The sequence below is a fragment of the Leptidea sinapis genome, chromosome 47 (genome assembly GCF_905404315.1).
Source record: "Leptidea sinapis chromosome 47, ilLepSina1.1, whole genome shotgun sequence".
In the NCBI taxonomy this organism is placed as follows: domain Eukaryota; kingdom Metazoa; phylum Arthropoda; class Insecta; order Lepidoptera; family Pieridae; genus Leptidea; species Leptidea sinapis.
In genome coordinates, this window is record NC_066311.1 from 4,910,233 (window position 1) to 4,933,516 (window position 23,284).

At 35.7% G+C, this 23,284-nt stretch overlaps 2 protein-coding genes across 4 annotated transcripts in view; both read left to right on the forward strand.

Annotated features, from left to right (window-relative positions):
• LOC126978163 (RNA-binding protein 41-like) overlaps positions 1–598 on the forward strand; it is a 298,020-nt gene extending 297,422 nt beyond the window's left edge. Inside the window, exon 6 of the transcript XR_007732529.1 lies at positions 419–598. The gene's annotated coding sequence lies outside the window, so the exon portion shown is untranslated. The remainder of the gene's footprint in view (positions 1–418) is intronic.
• LOC126978124 (protein kinase C and casein kinase substrate in neurons protein 1) overlaps positions 1–23,284 on the forward strand; it is a 147,631-nt gene that overhangs the window by 38,294 nt on the left and 86,053 nt on the right. Inside the window, exon 1 of one of the 3 annotated variants that reach the window (XM_050826861.1) lies at positions 17,974–18,400. The exons of 1 other annotated variant lie outside the window; for it this stretch is intronic. In XM_050826861.1, the coding sequence (XP_050682818.1) occupies positions 18,339–18,400 (62 nt within the window). In that variant the 5' untranslated portion in view covers positions 17,974–18,338. Of the gene's footprint in view, positions 1–17,973; positions 18,401–23,284 lie in introns of those variants that run through there. One more of the 3 variants, XM_050826863.1, reaches the window with a different exon arrangement.

A 23,284-nucleotide genomic window follows, 5' to 3' on the forward strand; every position in this document is an offset into this window, starting at 1 on the left:
GTCAACCCTAGTAAGCTGTCATGTCAGGGAACCAGATTATCAAACAGAAAGGCTTACGTACCTGTTTTACCTAGTAATTGTCAACTACTATTTTTCATTCATGAATGTTTGCTACTTCAATACAAGAATGTCATTATACTCAACCTCTGGCTTCAAAAAATGTCAAGTTGGAAAAAATGTGAAAGACAGAGTGTATTTCTCGGATTGGCCAACGGTTTCCGAGATGTCACAGCGTGTTGGATCGGTTTTCGCATTAATAACACCGACGATGGTGCGAAATGCCACACAAGCCATATCTAGACGTGCGAGGTTGTGTATTGAGCAAGGCTTTGGCTTGGCTTCAAAGAAACTGGGCGTCATTAATAGAACACGGCAATACTACAAGCCGACCCACATTTAAGCGCTGTACAAAGCGCAGGTCCGGCCACACATGGAGTATTGCTGTCATCTCTGGTCTGGCGCACCCCAGTATCAGCTCGATCCATTTGACAGCGTGCAACGCAGAGCAGCTCGAATTGTCGGGGACCCAGTGCTCTGTGAACGGCTGGATCACTTGGCGTTCCGTAGAGACGTCGCTTCATTGTGTGTCTTCTACCGCATTTATCACGGGGAGTGTTCCGAAGAGCTGTTCAACCTGATTCCTGCCGCCGAATTCCACCTTCGCACGACACGCCACAAGTTAGGATATCATCCCCACCATCTGGATGTGTGGCGGTTCCAGGACAATACGACATGGGTACCTTCAAAAAAAATCGGGTACACCTTAAAGGCCGGCAACGCTCCTGTGATTCCTCTGGTGTTGCAAGAGATTGAGGGCGGCGGTGATCACTTAACAACAGGTGGCCCGTACGCTCGTTTGTCCTCCTATTCCATAAAAAAAGGCTCCGCCTTGAGCCGTTTCTATAAATTAGGCGTTTATTATGAAAAAGTGTTTGTTTAGGTTGTTTCCTTAGGTTAGGTCTAGTAAACTAGTGGTGACAGCCTCAGCTAAACAAACAAAAACTATTTACAAAAAAATGTGGACATTATTGCGTTGATTCCTGAAGTATAGATGACACGGAAAACGACCGAACCTGATTCAAAATACAATAATATTTCAGAGTACTATACGCTTCTCTCGCAGCCATTTTTATTATACGTCAAAATTAGTTTTCACTTCTTATGCTCTGAAATTGCTAATATAGACTGCCCAAAATCGATTTTTGTGCACATGTGCATTAACGTATCTACTCATAAATGTATATTAACGCAAAGAAAATGAGCCATACAGCCAAACACAATAAAAAGTTCAGAGATAGAATTTTTTATTTTATAATATTTACTTTAGTTCATGTCTTTTTTAAGGCATAAAAGATATTAAAATTAAAATTTAAATTAAAATACGATAGGTTATTTAATTATTTAAAAAATATATATATATAACGGCGGGAAACCACCAGTTTACCAGTGGGAGGCTCCTTTGCACGGGATGCCGGCTAGATTATCGGTACCACAACGGCGCCTATTTCTGCCGTGAAGCAGTAATGTGTAAGCATTACTGTGTTTCGGTCTGAAGGGCGCCGTACCTAGTGAAATTACTGGGCAAATGAGACTTAACATCTTGTCTCAAGGTGACGAGCGCAGTTGTAGTGCCGCTCAAAATTTTTGGGGTTTCAAGAATCCTGAGCGGCACTACATTGTAATGAGCAGGGCGTATCAGTTGCCATCAGCTGAACGTCCTGCTCGTCTTGTCCCATATTTTCATAAAAAAAAAAAAAAACAGGTCTTGTTTTTTCGTGTGTTTATTAATTTCTTCAAATTTGCTAAAATTTTTAAAAATGTCCATGTTATACTACTGTTTTATTTCCTCGGAATCGAAATGAAATGCATTGTTTATAACTCGTCCACCAAACCATTTTATCTTATTAAATGGTTCGTTTTGTGCACTCGTTGTAAAATCTACTATTTCTGGACGCGAGTGGTGTGGCACAAAAGGCACAAGCAATTAGCTGTCAAACATATGGAACTGCCTGTCCAGTGGTATTTATACAGGTCAGTGCCGACACCTGTGACTCTAATCCTCTTTGCCTCATCAAACTGCATTAAAGACTGTTATTTCGCACTTTGAGTCATAACGCAATCGTTCGCGAGGCTGTCACTGTTGTAAACATGTTCGATTATTCAATACGGCGATGTACATTAAGTATGCACGTGGAGTGAATGTTACCGAGGTACATAATTAATATCGAGAAGCGAGAGTGTATCTCCGTGTTTCATGCGCTGCAGCGAAACTATGTGACGTCATTCTTACATTATGCTGAAATATATCCACAAGTCACAACCATTGTTTTATTACGTCCGATTGCGCGTGACTTCTTCACGACAGTAATAGGCTTATAACTTTAAAAATGGGAGGCTAGATTATGAGTACCACAATGGCGCCTATTTCTGCCGTGAAGCAGTAATGTGTAAGCAATGCTGTGTTTCGGTCTGAAGGGCGCCGTAGCTAGTCAAATTACTGGGCAAATCAGACTTAACATTATATGTCCGAAGGTGGTGAGCGCAATTGTAGTGTCGTTAAGAATTTTTAGTTTCTCAAGAATCCTGAGCGGCACTGCATTGGCATCACTAACTCTCATAAAAATAGACAAATAATGCACGTGCAAAAGAGAAGGACATCTGTAACGGAGATAAAGATTAAAAAAATATTTGCTCACTCAGTGGCTTATATCCACCAAGAAGGTTGTTTCAAAAACGTACATAAACTTCTCTTAAATACTCGGGGTTATATTCGAACTTCGAACGAATGTGAACGCATAAATATTGCACTTGTGTTGGTACATATTAACAGAAATAATCAGTTGGTTACGTGGTCATGCAATGTTTGATTAGGGTTGCCAGCGCTACTATACAAAACTAGCTGATGCCCGCGACATCTACCGCGTAGATAAAGGATTTTTAAAAATAATGAGTACCTATGTTTGGAATTGAAGATTACCTCGTATCTTATTACAGTTCCCGTTTTCGCTTCCGTTCCCAACATATATGAATCTTATTTAGAGGAAGATTGCTATGGCAAACTAAACCTACTTTTGGTATAGTTATAGCTCATCGACGTGAAATACAGTATTTCACAAAACCCGCGGGAATCAGGGATTTTTCCGGGATGAAATGTCTATCGTCTATCTAAATTTATCGCTGTAAAAATTTCATCGAAATCTGTTCAGTAACTCCGGCGTAAAAAGGTTACAAGCAAACTTACATTCAACATTTATTATATTAGTAGGGATAGTATCCTACTATGTAAGGTGTCCACCTACTATTATTTTTAAAATAAAGTGTAGTAGGCGAAACTACTATATTTTATCAGCATATATACCATAATACCTTTATTTATTTATGGTGTATGTGGATGATGCAGCTACTGTACTCAATAACTTTTGTATTAATTTACATTTACTTTTTTGACTTACTCGTGTAAGACATTGACTATTTGACGTTTGAGTGTGTCTGTTGCATTATTTACATATTATATTGTAATTTGAAATGATTTGTAAATCGATGTACTTAAATGTAAATCTTGATATAAGAGTGGCAATGAGTTTCTTGCTACTTCTTCTCATTAGCTCAACCCTTTACGAAGTAGCGGTAGATTCAATAATATTTTTTTTTTGACATTAATAAGTGTCATATCCGTGACTTACGTGAATAAACTGATTTTGATTTGATTTGATTTGATTCATAGCATATTTTCTGTAATGAACAAATTGGAAAGACGAGCAAAATAGAGCAAGTATCGGTCTGATAAAAGTATAGTTAATGAAATACCATTATAACTTAAAATTAAGTTGTAATTATAGTTATGATTGGGGTTCCTTAAAAATAAATAAAAGCTCAATACTAGGGCAGGGGCTAGAATAGGATTCCTTTCGAGATTATACAGTAATAATTTATTATTGAAAACGTTAAAACATTACCACCTCAATATACTAAAACTTATTCCCGTATAATATTGTTATTTTTAATTAATGTTATTTTAATTTAAAATTGGTTATGTTAAGTTATTTCTGATTTTTTTTATTATTTTTATTTAAAGCAGTAAAACTATCATATAAATGATAATACAATTTTTTTGAGTACTGAATCCAAAAATATTATATTCGAGCTAATAAAACAAGGTGGCAGCCCTATGTATGATTGACAATGGTGTGCCATTTCAACAGTGAAGGTCAAGCTACGAATGCCATCGAGTTGTTCTTTCGTTGTCATATTTGTGATTGCTACGGGTACGTAAAATGTGTTGCGATTTATTATAGCTAGTGAAATTACTGGGCAAATGAGACTTAACATCTGTGTCAAGTCATGTCTCAAGGTGACGAGCGCAGTTATAGTGCCGCAAAATAATTTATTATTAGAATTTATTTAAAGTTTTGAAATTGTACTTATACGAAGTTGAAGAACAGCTGTAGATATAGTAAATATATAAGAATGTATCATTTTTGTATCATAAATATTAAAACCTTTGTGTAAAACACAAGTTTCTCAAAGGAGGCTCCTTTGCACAGGATGCCGGCTAGAATATGGGTACCACAACGATGCCTTTCTGTCGTGAAGCAGTAATGTGTAAGCATTATTGTATTTCGGTCTGAATGGCGCCGTAGCTAGTGAAATTAGTGTAATGGGCAGGGTGTATCAATTACCATCAGCTGAACTGTCCTGCTCGCCTCGTCCCTTACTGTCTTAAAAAAATATATATATTCCTCTAAAGCGTACTAAATATTATATTCCCACTGTATTAATTAAATACGCCAATTAATAAATATAATTAACGATATAATATTATGAGTTAGTAATAGTTTTCCGCCACTAAAATGAAATTCGTTGCGTCAAACATTAACTGCTCTCTCGGTGCATCGAAAGTCTTTAATGTGACTGGTGCAAGAGTTTAACTGGTTAGCGATTGTGTTAGCTTTTCTGATGAGTGGTCAGTATAAAATTTATGACTTTGTATTTCAATATGACTTCAAAAATAGCATTGGCATTTTATTTTCACCAAAGCACCTCAATAGGGCCAAGCCAAGACATAAGCTGCCCTTATCTCTTTAATATAAGGCTTTGATACAAAGCTATTGCAAATATGATACACACCAGCGCGTTTAAGCAGACGTATGCTTACGTCAGCAGCTTGGTAAGATACTTTGAATTGATTTTGTGAAATACATCCCTGGATCTGTCGTCATTATGACGTCACTGTTATGGCGGCCCGAACTGTGTCAACGCGCGGCTATTTTTTGCAGAATTTATAGAATATACTAAACTTATACAAATGATTTAAGTTTTCTTATTCGACACGTGTTTCGTCTCTACACGAGGCATCCTCAGGACGTGTTGTCTCGCCAAAATCTGGCACGACTCGTGTCGAATTGTTATAAAAACAAATATTGGCGGAATTAACACTAAAGAAAACTTAAATCATTTGTATAATTATGGATTTCCGCAAAGTAACGCCTAATTGAATAAATTTTCATAAACTAAACTTGTAAACCGCAGAGGTCGTGCAAGCGGATCTCTGCTAAGAGTATCATGAACATCATCAGTATTCAGTACAGATGCGTGATTAATTACTGGGCAAATGAGACTTAACATCTGTGTCAAGTCATGTCTCAAGGTGACGAGCGCATTTGTAGTGCCGCACAAAATTTTTGGGTTTTTTCAAGAATCCTCAGCGGCACTGCATTGAAATGGGCAGGGTATATCAATTACCATCAGCTGAACGTCCTGCTCGTCTCGTCCCTTATTTTCGTTAAAAAAAAAACATACATATTCTTACTGTGCATCTCACACAACCTTGTTATTATAACATAACAAACGTTGGAACAAACCTAGCAATCGGTCGAAACACTATGCGTCTATCAACAAGAATTCCAATTTTAAATCTCGGTTCTATTGCAGTTGTGGTGGTTTTATCGAGCGTGCGTTGGTAATGTCTGGTTGTCACATCCGCACGACCTGTCGCGCCGGAACGAATACACCTGCTTTTAGTGATGGATACGATAACTTGTCGATATCGATTGCAATGACGCTCGGAAATTTAATTTTTAGTTACGAACTTGATGTTATATTTAAATATACTTGTATGTTTATAATGAGAAAAGCAATACGACAGCTTGATATGATAAACAAGATAATAATATCACAGATACACTGGCTGATATATAACTAACTCAGTTAGTAATACTGTCATTGTAGAATTACGGCATCTGTTCTGAAGGATAGACTTATTCTGGCGATATAAGATTATTGCCGCTCAGGAGTCTTGAGGAACCCAATAATTGAGACCCTTGAGACTTAATAAGTCAGTCATTTCGCTACAGTGTCCTTCAGACCGAAACAATGCTTACACATTACTGCTTCAGGGCAGAAAGGCGCCGTTTAATTTAAAGTAGATTAATTAACGCAAGGAATTTGACGTACCTACGAATGGTTATATTGTTTTACCTCTTTTTATGCTGTCATTAGGTATTTAGATTGATCGACACAGCAGTAGCACATCACTATCCGGTATATCAGAATGGAGCGAGTCTTCCGCGGCGTTTACTGTTAGTTCGGACTAGTGTGGGCGATGCTTGGTTGTTTACTACTTATAAATACGGATAGACGTAGCGCTGGCGCATCGCTGTTCTGTTCCTTTGAGCTCATGATTCGTCTGTTTTAGTTCTTGGAAGGAACGGTCGTGATTGTTATTCATTTACCACTCGTGCGGTTTTTAGATACTTTACTTTGTATTTAAATTAACTATCAGGCTACAAGCTCTTAGAATATCGACACCTTATCGAAATGTGTGGGAGGCTCCTTTGCACAGGATGCCGGTTAGATTATGGGTACCGCAACGACGCCTATTTCTACCGTGAAGCAGTTACGTGTAAGCATTACTGTGTTTCGGTCTGAAGGGTGCCGTGGCTAGTGAAATTACTGGGCAAATGAGACTTAAAATCGTATGTCTCAAGGTGACGAGCGCAGTTGTAGTGCCGCTCTGAATTTTTGGGGTTTTTTTCAAGAATCCTGAGCGGCACTATATTCTAATGGGCAGGGCGTATTAATTAACATAAGCTGGATGTCCTGCTCGTCTCGTCCCTTATTTTCATAAAAAAAGACAATTACTCTGGAAGCTATGACTTAGAAGTTAAAATAAACACATTTAAAATAAATGCTTTGATTTTTATTGTCCCGACCACCATAAAGTTTGGCTAAGAAACGGAAATATTTACTATACATTTTAAATACATTAAATTACACGGTGCTCCATCTAGTATTATGCTATAACTATGTACCTAACTATACTGCAACGTGAATGAGCCTTAGTTAGTTTCAAGGTCATCGACTCAGACCCATCCTACAAAGGATGTTCCGAATAAATCATTTTGGTGTACCGTTAGCATATTAGATTAGATTAGTTGCTAATTTATGCTAAACATATTCACAACGCTAATGTAACTAACCTGTCGTGTATTTGAAGATATTCAAGTAGCGAATTCATTTCCTGCCAGGTGGGTTAGTTTTTGTTGTTGTAAAAGGCTTTGACAAGATTAAAAGATTTATCAATATGCTTTAGTCTTCTTACGGCCGTTCCCAATACTATCTACAGATAGAGATAAATTACTACCTTCTACTGTCAGTAATTAGCTGTCAATAATCTAAAGCTGACCCAATATACCCGATAAGTCATTCTTATCGCCATATATTCGGACGCGTGAATTGCAATTTCCATACAAAATTCTATCGCTGGTAATCTATACGTCGTCCCATTGACAGACGACAGCGTGTACGGATAAGGTGAGTTACCGTCGATAAGTTTATTGGGACAGAAAAGTCAAAGATAGTTACGATTTTTATCTCAAGTAAGAGATAGACTGAATATTGGGAACGGCCGTTAATTTATATAGAAGATATTTCAAGCCTTTAATGATAGATTATAAATAAAAGAACCTTTTATATAGTATTCAAATTTGTAGAGCTAATATGAATAAAGGCATAAAAGGTATTAATTTTTTACATATTGATTCCTTTAGAATTCTTTTTGATGTCATTTCTAATATACTAGATACTACTACCGCTTCGGAAACAAATGGCGCTCTGAGAGAGAAGAAGCGGCGCTAGAAACTCCCAGCATTCTTTATTTGCGCTCTTTTTAATAAAATATACAATATTGTACTGTCATTGCTATTGCTATGAAATAATCATAATCTAGTGCCAGGGTGTCCGATCACTTAGATATTCAGCTGTGTAGAAGTAGAATTTACGACAGAGCCATTTTTTAATAAAACATTTAAATTTATTTATAATAGATAATGACTGAACAGTGGCTAGGAATTTATTATAATAGTATATATATACATTTACCCTTAAAATGGAACCATTAGAAAAATTAAAGAGTTAGGACTGCATTCCACGATCAGAACATAGATCTAAAAAAATTAGACAGGTCAAGTTAAATTTTCGTTAAGTTTGCCACAGATAGTTTGTATATTAATGTTTTTAGACAATTTATTATTGAAGTTTAACTTAAATTCAAATAATTGACCGACATAACTAGTGAAGACGATAGAGATGTTAGTACGACAATGGGATAACAAGGCGAAGCGACAATTGAGTTTGTTTTAGAGCGTGAAATCATGACTGAATGCGACATTGGATGTCGGTGATACGCCATTTGTGAAGTATACGTGGCTTATTAAATTATTGTAGCGGATTATTATTAGTATGAAGTTTTTTTATACGCATTAGCTTTACTTGTATGTTTGTATGTTTGTAACCGACTTCTTTGGACGCGATTTTGACCCACTTTAAACGGCTAGATTTCGTTCACACTTTGTAGATTTATCGAGGACCGATGACATTACACTAATTTGATAAAATTATTCAATTTTTCAATTTGCAAAATATGATTTTTGTTAATTCATATAATTTCCATCTATAGTCGATAAGGCAGGAATTGATGTTAAAGTACTTAATAGTTTTAAAAATACGCTTTTATAGAAAATTTAACTAAAAATGAATTTATTTTTCATTTTTTAGTTAAATATTTATTTTTATTTAAGAGGGGGCAAATGGGCTAGCCATCGAGACACTCACGTGATAGGTTGTGTTGAAGCAACCGCCCATGGACATCTGCAACAGCACGGGTAAAAAATGCGTTGCCGGCCTCTTGAGGTCCCTTTTTTTACGATAATGAGGGACGAGACGAGCAGGACGTTCTGGTGATGGTAATTGATACGCCCTGCCTATAACAATGCAGTGCCGCTCACGATTCTTGAAAAACCCAAAAATTCTGAACGGCACCACAATTGCGCACGTCATCTTGAGACATAAGATGGTAAGTCTCATTTGCCCAGTAATTTCAGTAGCTACGCCGCCCTTTCGACCGAAACACAATTTACACATTACTGCTTCACGGCAGAAATAGGCGCCGTTGTGGTACCCGTAAAAACATTACTGATAATACTTCAAGAAATGCAATTGAGATAACTGTCGAGAAGTGATTCCAAGGCAGTCTATCTTCCACATTCTCGTCAATAATCAACTGCGAGTCACAATGTCTGTGATGTAAGTGATGTTAAACAACTGAAAGGCACACAGCCCGAGGCGCGTATAACAAGTGACACAATTTCTCAGCAAACATTGTTGAGAATGAGACGTACAAAATACCAATGAATATTTGCTGAGTCGAGAGACGTAATCGCTGAAGTGTACCGAGCTATAAGCGAGGGCGTTTAATAATGAGCAGTCTCACTGTGAGGAGCTACGAAACTGTAAATAAAATAAGTATATCGTGTATGACATACAGAAAGATTTGTTGCTAAAGAGTCACCTCACAATTCATAATATATCTTAATATATATAAATCTCGTGTCACAATGTTTGTCCTCAATGGACTCCTAAACTAATGAACGGATTTCAATGGGGATTACTTCATGGAGTGCAGTTTAGTCCAACTTGAGAGATAGGATAGTTTTTATTTCGATTTGGGATATTTTCTGTGAGAGAATTTATTGACAACGCACGGTTTGACAATTCTGCTGTGAAACAATTTCGTTATAACAACAAGGAGCATATGTTACGAAATAATTCTTGATGTTATGAAATATTGTTGACAAGTCCAAAAAAACAGTATATTATTTATTATGTACAGAACAACGTCTGTCGGGTCAGCTAGTGTGTATATATAATGTATGTTAGAAAAAATATTACCGAATTCAATAAAAGTTGTGGTTTGAATTCATTCAAATAAAAAAAAATACGTGCCATTTAATAAGTTAGCTAGACTTAGGGCTCCTTCATAGGTTTTCGTATTCAATTACACAATAAAATACCAGACGGTATACTATGACTTACTGAGCACAAATTCAATTCAAATATGTTAAAGATTCTTTGACAAAGAAGGTTGACTAGTGACTATAGTATAGTAGACTATATAGAGGATAATGATTATGGTTGTGGTCTGGTTATGAAACAAAAATTATACAGAAACAATAGATTAGCTTTCCTATTCTATCTTGCTTAAGTTATTTCCGTTAGAGATGTTTTTCTGTATCGCACACACTGTTTGTTTAACTCTAGTATATTGTAAGTACATGGTTTGATCAGTGTCACTTGCGATCACACTTGAGTATTACAATGAATGAGATCTTAAACCGCTCAGCCAGCTATAGCAGTTAATAAAGAATTAATATAGAAGTTTAAATTATAAGGAATTCACATAGCTTCCTTTTATTAGGCTCGTTGCTAAACGGACGGCCACGAGGAGGAAATATATTCACCTGATCAACCCACACACACTCACGTCTTATTCCCGTCGGGGTAGGCAGAGACAATTTAACGCCACTTGCTTCTATCCTTACAAACCTCACGAGCTTCTTCTACATTCATGTAAACCCAAAATGATGTTTAATTTACTACTATCTAAGTATTTAAGTCAATGGTTGTAGTTTGCTTAGCATTCTTTGAAAGAAAACCCATGAGAATTCCAAACGTGATCCATATATTGTTATGTCTAGTTATGAATAAGAATAGCATCGTAAATTAGAAGAAAATAAATATTTTTTATTTTGTTAGAATGTACAAAATTCTCGCTTGGGTCATACACCAATGACACGATGCGCAAACAATAGGCGTAGCGGTGATTGCGCACGCGCCTGTCCAGTGTTACTTGATGCTGTTGTACGATACTTGATGTGGAATGGCTTCGAGGACTTAAGGGATTAGCTACCGTCGTGTCGCTATGCGCTAATGGCACTTTTGACGGCATTTTAATAGCTTTTAATTTTAAGTTATTCTATTACTTATATATCATTTACATCTATTACTAGTTCATCATCTACTGGTGCTTTTATTTCGCTTTTATTGTCATGGCATCGCATACCATCTGTTGGCTGACGACTGGAGCTTCTGTTTCATAACCCGCCATATCCCGCTAACAAAATTTAAAATTTTCGAAAATTCGGGAAATTATTGGTTTCACCCTGTTTTTCGAAAATCGAGTTTTCATCAGATCTCGACGCTTTAGGGTCCTAGGAAGCATCACTGATTCCTGCGTCGGTGTCCGTACGTTTGTATGTATGTATGGGTGTGTATGTATGTAAACCTCATATAACTTTTAAATGGCTTGACCGTTTCATCGCGGTTAGCGCCATTCGAAAGGGCTTGAACAAACTTTGAATTTGAAAACAATTCGGACCGGATTTCGTAGTTTTTTTTGGAATAACTTTAAAACTGCTTTACTGATCGGTTCCCTAAAATAATAGTTGGTAATCAGTAAGGAATTAGCGGGAAGTTGCAGGGATGGCCTTTAGGGTCAACCGGATTCCTAATTCTTTTTTCTTGTTTTGAGTCTTTTGTAAGCGAGCTTTTATTCATATTTTGTCAAATGATTGTAATTAGCAGGCAAAGATAAATCAAATCGTGTTCGTAATTTGTACATATAAATAAAATTGGAGTGTCTGATTGTAATATTGAAATAACCGTTTTTACTACATGTATATGAATATATATACGGTACATACACCAAAATAACATTTTTTACAATTTTTGCCTGTTGTTCCAGCTAATCTCTGCAATGACTGACCGATTTTGACGGGACTTTTATTGGCAGGTAGCTGATGTAATAAGGAGTAACATAGGCTACGCTTATTTTAGAAAAATAAAGTAATGTTACAATGTCCACGAAACGGTCTAACTCTAAAAATAATTTACATGGCAAAACAACGTTTGCTGGGTCAGCTAATAATTTATATTTACGGATTAAAGTTGTTATTAGTTTAAATTATAAACACGGAGAGTTTAAATGAGTTGGGGTACCTGTGTAACCCGATGATCGGTCACGCGCGACTGGTTATCAGCCTCAGAGGTGAACCGGTGGTGCCGGTGGCTCGTGTCCCATCCTTGGGGCAGGTCCGAGCGCATTCCTGAGCCGTGTCTGCGAGACGACGCAATAATAAGTGGGTTGATGATAGTGGTATTTAGGATCTGGAGGTAGTTTCTGACTTTGTAATGCCTAGTGTTATGAACGTTTTCTTCATCCTAAAAAATATATTGGAAAAATATCTTAGAATTTGATCGCCATGTTAGAAACGGAATTAGAATTGGGGATGCTGAAAACATTTAATATGATATATTATTTATGATATATCTAACCTGAAACTATTTTCCTTATCATTTAAAAAAAGGCTTACCTCATTTTTGTAAGTATATTTTACTACGCCATATGAAATTGAATTCTTATTTTTTGAGTTTTTCGTTGTGTAATTAATTCCAGAATTGAGTGTTTATCACTTTAAAACATAAAAAATTGTTTTGAGCTATTGCAAGAGCGACATCTCAAGTTAATTTCCTAATATGCAAAATATTGGGTTTGAGCAGGTTATCAACTGTAAAGTAGATCCTGTAGATGAAACCACAAACTGTGAGTTGAACAAAGCATGCAATATTTATGAACTTTACGTGACTCGAACGGTTGGCTCAGTTGGAAGAGCGCTCGCAAGTAACGCGAAAGGTTGCGGGCTCGAGTCCCGCATCGTTCATAAATTTTGTTTTCAAATTTTATTTGTGTAAATTCATATTTGCTATATATCTCTTTTGTGTCTTATAGCTTATAGCAACTTTGTATATGTTTACCATAGGTTTTACACTTAATAACTTAAGTTACAAGTTACTGCTTCAAATATAATAATAATAATAATTTTTTATTTGCGAAAATATAAAGAAAAATAATAAGAAACCACGGTCTAGTAAAAAAAATAAGGACTCCGAGTCCATACATAGCAGTGTAGCACCAAAACAAGCCGATTAACGTGTAAATACATAGCCCCACGCACACACTTACACTACTACAGGCCGATAAGCGGCCACTATGAGAATTGTCATCGTCTGTTACAGATCAGTTTTCGCCTCAAAAAATATTTTAAAAATGCCGTCGTGGGTTGTGAAAAAGTGTAAAAACGATACTATATAAGTATTTGTGGCCATATATGATTATTTAAGGGAGAAAAAATTGTGTAACTAGTATACCCCGTAACCGCACACACACTAGCATAACGGTGCTTCACTTGCTGTCCGTCCGTGTAAGAAACCCATTGATTTACAAAACCATTAAAGAATTTACTATTGTTGTATGGAGCTTCATAAACAATGATGAGAAATCCTTGCGACACGTTAATAGGCTAACTAATAGAATTATAGCAGATTGTCCGTCGGCTAGTAAACGATTAACGGAAGCGCTCCATAAACTCTTAATATGATATGCAATAACGCTTTGAGGTTAATTGATAGCCCGCGCTCGTTCAACACCCATACGAACCAACACTGCGGTTATATTAACTATCTGAGCTATGATTTATAGATGCCGATGTAATTGTTAATCTGTGAGGTCAGCGTTCATCTTAGGCTGAAATCTATCTAGACTTTGCTCAGACTTTGTTTACGTAAAAATTAGCTGAGTGTGATGAAACGCGAACTTGACTTTTGCATTGGACTGTCTTAGATTAATCTCAGTATAATATCAGCTGTCAAATGACTATAAAAACCAAATAGAACTTGACTTTTGCATGGGGCTGTCTTATGTTAATCTCAGTATAATATCAGCTGTCAAATGACTATAAAAACCAAATAAAACTTGACTTTTGTATGGGGCTGTCTTATATTAATCTCAGTATAATATCAGCTGTCAAATGACTGTAAAAACCAAAAACACTTGACTATTGCATGGGGCTGTCTTATATTAATCTCAGTATAATATCAGCTGTCAAATGACTATAAAAACCAAATAGAACTTGACTTTTGCATGGGGCTGTCTTATGTTAATCTCAGTATAATATCAGCTGTCAAATGACTATAAAAACCAAATAAAACTTGACTTTTGCATGGGGCTGTCTTATATTAATCTCAGTATAATATCAGCTGTCCAAATGACTATAAAAACCAAATAAAACTTGACTTTTGTATGGGGCTGTCTTAGATTAATCTCAGTATAATATCAGCTGTCAAATGACTATAAAAACCAAATAAAACTTGACTTTTGTATGGGGCTGTCTTAGATTAATCTCAGTATAATATCAGCTGTCAAATGACTATAAAAACCAAATAAAACTTGACTTTTGTATGGGGCTGTCTTAGATTAATCTCAGTATAATATCAGCTGTCAAATGACTATAAAAACCAAATAAAACTTGACTTTTGTATGGGGCTGTCTTAGATTAATCTCAGTATAATATCAGCTGTCAAATGACTATAAAAACCAAATAAAACTTGACTTTTGTATGGGGCTGTCTTAGATTAATCTCAGTATAATATCAGCTGTCAAATGACTATAAAAACCAAATAAAACTTGACTTTTGTATGGGGCTGTCTTAGATTAATCTCAGTATAATATCAGCTGTAAAATGACTATAAAAACCAAAAAAAAACTTGACTTTTGCATGGGGCTGTCTTCGATTCAGCTCAGTACAATTTCCACTGTCAAATGACTCAATAGCTGATCTCTCATCTTAGTCAAGGTTCCACGCTGATACAGTATTCTTAATTACGTGATCAGCTCTTCGTTTATTATTCGTATAAACTTCAATTATTAAACAAGTTTATTATTGAAGTAGCTTTTTGAATCATTAGCCATAATTACAAAATTCTAATGTGGATTTATTCCATCTTGTTGAATCTGTAATTTTTGTATTGTTTCTCAAAAATCATATAAAATTAAGAAAGATAGTATGTCTTTAAGTCAGGAGAAACACTGAGGCTGTGTGTTAACTAGAGGAATTTACAATTTAACTGAATTAATAAATACCTTCGAACTCAATATATCTACTGATTAAATTTAACTTAAATATTTACTATCGCGTGTGTTAGTGATAAGGACCTTGTAATAGTAGCAGATGTAACGTATCCTTGATTTTTGTGGTCTTTAACCACACGATGCTGTACTAATATTGTGTTTCGCCTTATGGTATATCTAGGCCTTGTTTCCACGTTATTGAGTCCCTTGGTTTTTTTTCTGAGAATAAACTTACATTAACTGCGTGAGTTGTATTTCGAAATTGAATGATACTTCATCGATACTTTTACGATATAGATAGATTGTATTATGTATTCATTATTAAGTAGTAGTGAGATTTGTAACACCTTTTTCTTTTACTGAAAATGAAGTCATAGTTAAGCCACGACAGTTGAAAGTTTTTCTTAACTTTGTAAACAATAAATATAAAAATTCTTGCCTGACTAAATCTATACTAATATTATAAAGCTGCAGTGTTTGTTTGTTTGTTTGAACGCGCTAATCTCTGGTACTACTGGTCCGATTTGAATGATTCTTTCAGTGTTGGGTAGTCCATTTATCGAGGAAGGCTATAGGCTATGTTTTTTTTTTTCAAAATTAGGGATCCGTAATAAAATTGCTATTTTGTAACAAGGTGTAAAATCGAAAACCTATTTTTGCGTGCGCTGCAAAACCTATTGACAATAGAACAAAATGATGTACAGGCAATACAATATAGGCAATATTTTATTACTTATAAAACTATCGCGTGAATTATACTTTATATGGCAAAACAACGTTTGCCGGGTCAGGTAGTTTTATTATAAACAACAAATCGCTTGCTACAACTGACACCCGTACTGTCGTAAATTTTGAATACGCGTAGGCTGAATCAACAATTACGTTATAACAAACTAAATATGTGCTGCTGATTATAATCACAGTGTCATAAAAGTGTTTACACATATCCTTAACGGTTGTTGGAGATGTTGCCTGGTGATCAAGGTCGTCGGATAATTCTGTGTTACTCGCTAAGAATAGTACAACTAATCTGAAATTCTGAATTTGCTCTCAACAATATATTGAATCTCACATTACAGCATCATTTCATCGATAAAGTATTATCACTTCTTCACTATAAAAGGATAACCGTAACTATATAGAAATGAAACATGTAGCACAATTTGCAATTGCTTTAAATCATCGCCAGTCAATAAGATCGCCTAATCTACTGAATTAGAATTGAAAGAGATGATATCCATAACGAGAAACTACTATCCCCAAAAAGCGACAACTTGTGACGAAAGCCTAGAAAAGCTATTTTGCGGTGTATTTTGAAGGACGTGTTCAACTCTGGGAATTTGTAATGATAATTTATCTAAAAGTAATTTCTTCTCCGATTTTCTAAAGCAGTATTTAAATTATTTTTAATGAGAAAAAGTAATGAGGCGTTTACCTGATTGTACCGTAGTTGCTACGCCCTGCCCATTTACAATGTATTGTCGCTTAGGATTTTTGTTTGAACCTAAATGCGGCACTACAATTGCGCTCGTCACCTTGAGACATAAGAGGTTAGGTCTCATTTGCACTGTAATTTCACTAGCTACGGCGCCCTTTAGACAGAATTACAATAATGCTTACACATTACTACTTCACGGTAGAGGTAGGCGCCGTTGTTGTACCCATAATCTAGCCGGCATCCTGTGCAAGAGAGCCTCCCACTGGTAAATGTATCAGGTGCGGCATTACAATTGCGTCGTGTGTAGAGTCATAGAATGCCTCATTAGCCCAGATATCTCAGTAGCTACGGCGCCCTTCAAAAATTTAATAATGCATGTTTCGGTTTGTGCTTGACGAGATCCTGTCTAAAGAATGGTAATTCCCTATGGTAATGTTACATACATCCCTATGGTAATGGTAATGTCAGCGTTAGTGATTTTACTAGACAGTTTCAGTTACTTATGTAATAATTTGGCATAGAAGCTTAGTATAATCATCTGTGAAATTACGACTGTTTTTTTTTTAAATAACGATTTAATCGTCTTAAGTTAGTTTGTAATTAAATTCGATATAATAGTGTTGTTTATTAACCTCAAGGATCTTTGCAACTTGATCTTTGAATGGTTACGTAAACGGCTAACATCTATGAGTATTGACAGTGTTTCTGTTACATGCAACTTGTCGACAGCTTGTCTTACGTTATCTGTTATGTCTCCTTGCAATTTAGCATTTCTCGATTTTCGTTATTTATACCTTATTGATGGATAATTTTTATTTGAATCGTGTTTTCTTTTATTGCTTCGAATATCTGGTTTCATATATTCTGTTCTATTCTATTGCCAAAATCTCTTGCTCTTCTCTCAACATCACCTACATTCCTCTTATTAATCATATTGATAATTTCATCATACACTTTGGTCACCAATGTGACTGACCCTTATATAAGGGTCAGTCACATTGGTGTTTAACTCGAGAGGCAATTTTTGATTTCTGACTCGAAACATCAGTTAGGTAATACGCCACCTTACGTGTGAAACCGGCATGATTCACCAGTACCGTACAAGGTCACGGCGAATTTTAGTCAATAAGGTCGAAAATACAATGTTTGATTTTTTGTTGTCACGCTATCATGCAACGTTGTCATTCCGGCTCGACCTGTCCTCGGGCTCACTTAGTTCTATTATATTTTGTAACTTTTAACAGTTTTCAACAACTCACATTTACAAATATGGCCAAAGTGAAATATTTAGTGCAGAAATAGATGTAATATAAATTATTTTGATATTAAAGTACATTGCAAACGTGTCAAAAACTATTTAGCATACTGAAACTGGTTTTAAGATACTGCGTGCCGGTGATACGAACGTACCAACTCGGTGAAAATGTGCAGCGTTTGAATATTTGAGTGTTTTCTTAGCTGTGTGTAGAATTACCTACGAAGTTGATCTCGCGTCAGTCGCTAAAAATAACATTAGATGAAGAAGTGAGTGCACTGCGTAGATAATCGTTAATTGTACGTGTGAATTCGATACAATGTCATGATAAGTTTCATGCAAAGATGAGGAATAAGAGAGGTGCGAGATGTCAGAGTAAATTGCATCGATTGTTTTATTCATTTGGGTAAGTTTGATTTGTTTAGTGAATCCGATCCAGATAGAACTGGTAACGCGATTCTTAATAATGTGGCCAAACTGTTCTCGCTCGAATTACAACTAGTTTGCCTTTCGTCTGTGAGAAGTATTGTAAATATTGTGAATGTATTTATGTACTAAATAATTGCCTTCTTTAATGGCAATAAGGAACGAGACGAGCAGGACGTTCAGCTGATGGTAATTGATACGCCATGCCCATTACAATGCAGTGCCGCTCGGGATTCTTGAAAATCACAAAAAATCTGAACATGTCGTCACCTTGAGACATAAGATGTTAAGTCTTTTTTCCCATTAATTTCACCAGCTCCCGCTTCAGCCCGATACATAGAAATAGGCGCCGTTGTGGTACCCATAATCTAGCCGGTATCCTGTGCAAAGGTGAAATATAACTAGAGGTGTACATAATTTATTAATATTATTATTAATCGTATCGTGCCAGCCAATGAGACAATTGTTCTCTTATTAAGCTATCCAACTGTTGCAGTTGTTCTAACAGCATCATTCTAGCACAGCTAATAATAGACAGAGCTATGTTTCAAAATAAGACCAAGACTAAAATTAGTAAAAAAGGGCACCTTATAAACATATATATAAAATTGGAGTGTCTGTTTGTAATATTGAAATAACCCTTTTTTTTACTACATGTAAATGAATAAATGTACGGTTAATACACCAAAATAAGTCTGTCTGTTTGTCCCGGCTAATCTCTGAAATGGCTGGACCGATTTTGACGGGACGACTTTTATTGACAGGTAGCTGATGTGATAAGGAGGCTTAGGCTACGTTTATTTTAGAAAAATAAAGTAATGTTGCAATATCCAAGAGACGATCTAACTCTAAAAATCATTTATATGGCAAAATAACAATAGACTAGCGCGAGTCATTTGTCAGTCTCAATCAAACAATAAAGTGGACAACAATGGAATATTTGCGGGTATATCTAAATTACACTCTTGAGTCTAGACTACAGATTGTGTGTCAAATACAGCATTGGTTACGCAGTCAGAGATATACTTTATACACTATATTTACGTGTTTTTATCTACACCCATGCTTTAAATCCTCTATTAAAGATTCTGAAACAGTTAGCTTATTGCCAACATTAAAACACCCAATGTTCTAATAACCATTACATCATCCAAACGAGTGTTGTAATGTTGTACTGAATTTCATAACAACACTCCTATTTTTTTTTCATTCCCTTCATACTCATAGAGTTTTAACATACAGCCACATTCTTATTGCCCGATGCGTGGCATCTGTATGAATTTCAAAAAAAGAACATTTCGGAATACGCGCGTTCCACACAATCAGAACGTCGAGCGCCGTAAAAAAAAGTAGGTTATTCGAATCCCCGCCATTTTTCTTCGATATTTTTATTGTTTTGTTTACAAAAAATGAGCGATTTATTTCCAAAAGAACATAATATTCAAGAGAATTTTAATGTGAGCTGTAAGCTGTTTCAGAATCTTTTAGAGGATTCATACTTTGTGCGTAGATAAAGTCTTGTATGCAACTGTTGATAATTAAGTATTAAAAGTTTAAAACACTCATGTGATACTATTATCACACTCGGCTTCGCCTCGTGAGATAAAACCACATTCTTGTTTTAATACCCCTTATTACACAACAGTTGCATAAGTAACTATTTCACGTCTGTCGTTCTGATTACCGGCGGATTACCGTCTTATTGAGATGTTCATGCATATGTCGCAGAAAGTCAAGTTAGAAGTGTTTTTGTTAATGAATTGAAATAGTTAACTTAAGATTGTTATCCTAAGAATAATAGTATCTCTTTTTAAAGTGTTTGATTCCAAAGTACAATAATCCCCTTTATATCGCGTTTTTATATTACGCGATTTCAATCCGCCGTCTAACGTGGGGATTTCCCATATACATATTTCTGTACTGTGAAATTTTTAATGATTTGTACAGTTCATAATTAGCTTCACGTACCTTTGCACGTGTGTCAATTGTGTTATTATTATATTTTCTGTATTTAAAACCTTAATAAAATAGTCAAACTAGGCAAACAATTGGAAGTACTAGTTATACTGATACGGCAGTTAAATCTATATATTATATAAAACTGAATTGCTGTTCGTTAGTCTCGCTAAAACTCGATAAGGGCTGGACCGATTTGGCTAATTTTGGTCTTGAATTATTTGTGGAAGTCCAGAGAAGGTTTAAAAGGTGAATAAATATGAAAATATTTTGTATTAAATAAAAACAACAATTTTGTTTTTTCTTTAATGTGTCCCCCGTCATTCAGTAATCAAATTGAAAGAATAGTTTAAAATGAATGGAAGGTAAAAAACAAACTTAATTTTAGCTACCTATAGTTATTTAACTTTGTTACTTAACTGATTTACTACAATTGTTAACTATGATGGCAATACAACGTTTGCTGGGTCAGCTAGTGCTAAATAAAATTTAAAATCTGTTGTACGTTGGTACTTACGTGCTAACTATGTTGCAAACAATCGATCTATTATCCAACAAAGTGTCCCTTATTTAACGGTCCATCTCATTTATGTGTTTCTTGAACTCTTTGTGGTGCACAGAGGAGCCCTTGTCACACACCGCTCCAGTGAAGCGAGAAGACGCAGCTTTGCACCTGTCCCATGTCGCTTGACAGATCTTGTTCGTCTTGTCGAATAATTTATACGTCTAGATAGAGCCTCTTGCCTTTAGAAAACGCATGACAACTGACCAGGTTTATTACTGTCGTGTTGGCAGTTGTGGCTTAAACTCGCGATTTGTTAGTGTTGCGTGTTTAGCTAAAATAGAGGCTAACTGTTCGCCGCAATTTTTCGACATGATTTCTGCTGTCACAGTCTATATATATGTAAATTATGTAAGTCTTTCGATAATACACTCGAATTCCAAAAGGCGCAACAACGTCATCTGCAACCAAATATTTCTTTAATTTATTTTTATTTGATAGGGTTATATTATTCTTTTTATGAAACCGTTTGTAAGTGGTATTAGTATCTGCGTATTGAACAAAGGGTTGCTGTGGAATTGATGCCAGGAAAATTCAATTTTCATTTCTAGGAACCAACTATGGTTCACAAATATAAGGGCGAAGAATAACTAAAATTACGGCTTAAAAATATATAAATTCAAGCGTTGGCACATTTTTATATTTAAGCAGCTCTGCTTGTCAGTTTATTAAAAAAAAAATCAAAACATGAGAGACATACCTAATATCAGCGCAAACAGCAACTGACCTATTCACAATTTTTCTTGTGAATCTCCAGTTTGTAAGTGGTATTAGTATCTGCGTATTGAACAAAGGGTTGCTGTGGAATTGATGCCAGGAAAATTCAATTTTCATTTCTACTGGGGAACCAACTATGGTTCACAAATATAAGGGCATAGAATATAAAAAACGAGTGCTCAAAAATATATAAATTCGAGTGGCGGCACATTGCAACTGGCGAGCAAGCACTGCTCCAATTACTCCAAATGCTGCCTTTCCAATTACAATAATTTGTGAATCCCCACTGAGTTAGCTAAATCATATGTGTACAGATTATCATAGTTAAGGAGTGAAAAATATTTATTTTTGCTTGCTTATACAAATGATTAAAGTTTTCTTTAGTGTTAATTCCGCCAATATTTGTCCCTAAAACAATTCGACACGTGTTTCGCCTCTACACGAGGAATCCTCAGGACGTGTTGTCTCGCCAAAATCTGGCACGAGAATCAGTCTCGTGACAATATTGACGGAATTAACACTAAAGAAAACTTAAATCATTTGTATAATTATGGATTTCCGCAAAGTAACGCCTAATTCAATATTTTTTTATTTTTGCTTGCTTGTTAAATTTTATATTATTACACCCGGTAGTCTCTTTCAATAAATGCAGTCAACTAAGTCCTAAAAACTTCCCTTGTTCTCATTTCATTCTGTGATTCCTCTGGTGTAGCAATAGAATGTGGGCGGCGGTGATCGCTTAACACCAGGTCACCGGTACCCTCGTTTGTTCTCCTCTTCCATACAAAAAGAATGATAGACGAGAAAATAAATTGAGGACCAAATTGAAGACGAAATGTGCGAAAGGAATTTGACTCGACTTTTGGGAATAGCTGTAGGTATTTCTTTTTAACGTCCGACTTTAACGTTACACGTGAAAACTATAAGAAAACTAGCTGACCCAGCAAACATTGTATTGCCGATATTAAAATCGCGATACAAAAGTAACTGTTGATTGTAGATGGGTGAAAATTTCAAGTTGTATGTATTTTTTAATGTTGACTCATAATAATACAAATTTAAAAAAAAATTAAAAACAATAAATTGGCGTTAACTACCCTTAAAATTTAGGGGGATGAAAAATAGATGTTGTCCGATTCTCAGACCTACCCAATATGCACTCAAAATTTCATGAGAATCGGTCAAGCCGTTTCGAAGGAAACCGATCTACAAACACCGCGTGTGAATTTTATATATTAGATTTCGCACAATACGGCGTCACAGTTTTTGAAATAGATCCGTGTTGGTCATGCTGTGTCACTAACACAAGCCGCTCCAAAATAATTTTACCACTAGCTTCGCCCTTTCACTCCGAGGCCCTTCCCGTCTCTCAATATACCTGATGAATGAATGTGAAGAAAAAACAACCATACGTCACTCAATCGGTTGGCTCAGTTGGAATAGCGCTCGCGCGGAATGCGAAAGGTCGCGGGCTCCAGTCCCGCATCGTTCGTAAATTTTGTATTCAAATTTTATTTGTGTTATTAATATCCCAGAAGCGAGAGTTATCACTTTAAAAAAAATAACAAATTGTTGTAGGAAAACACTGAATAGTGGTAGACTTTCACAATATTAGCGGCAAGTTGATTG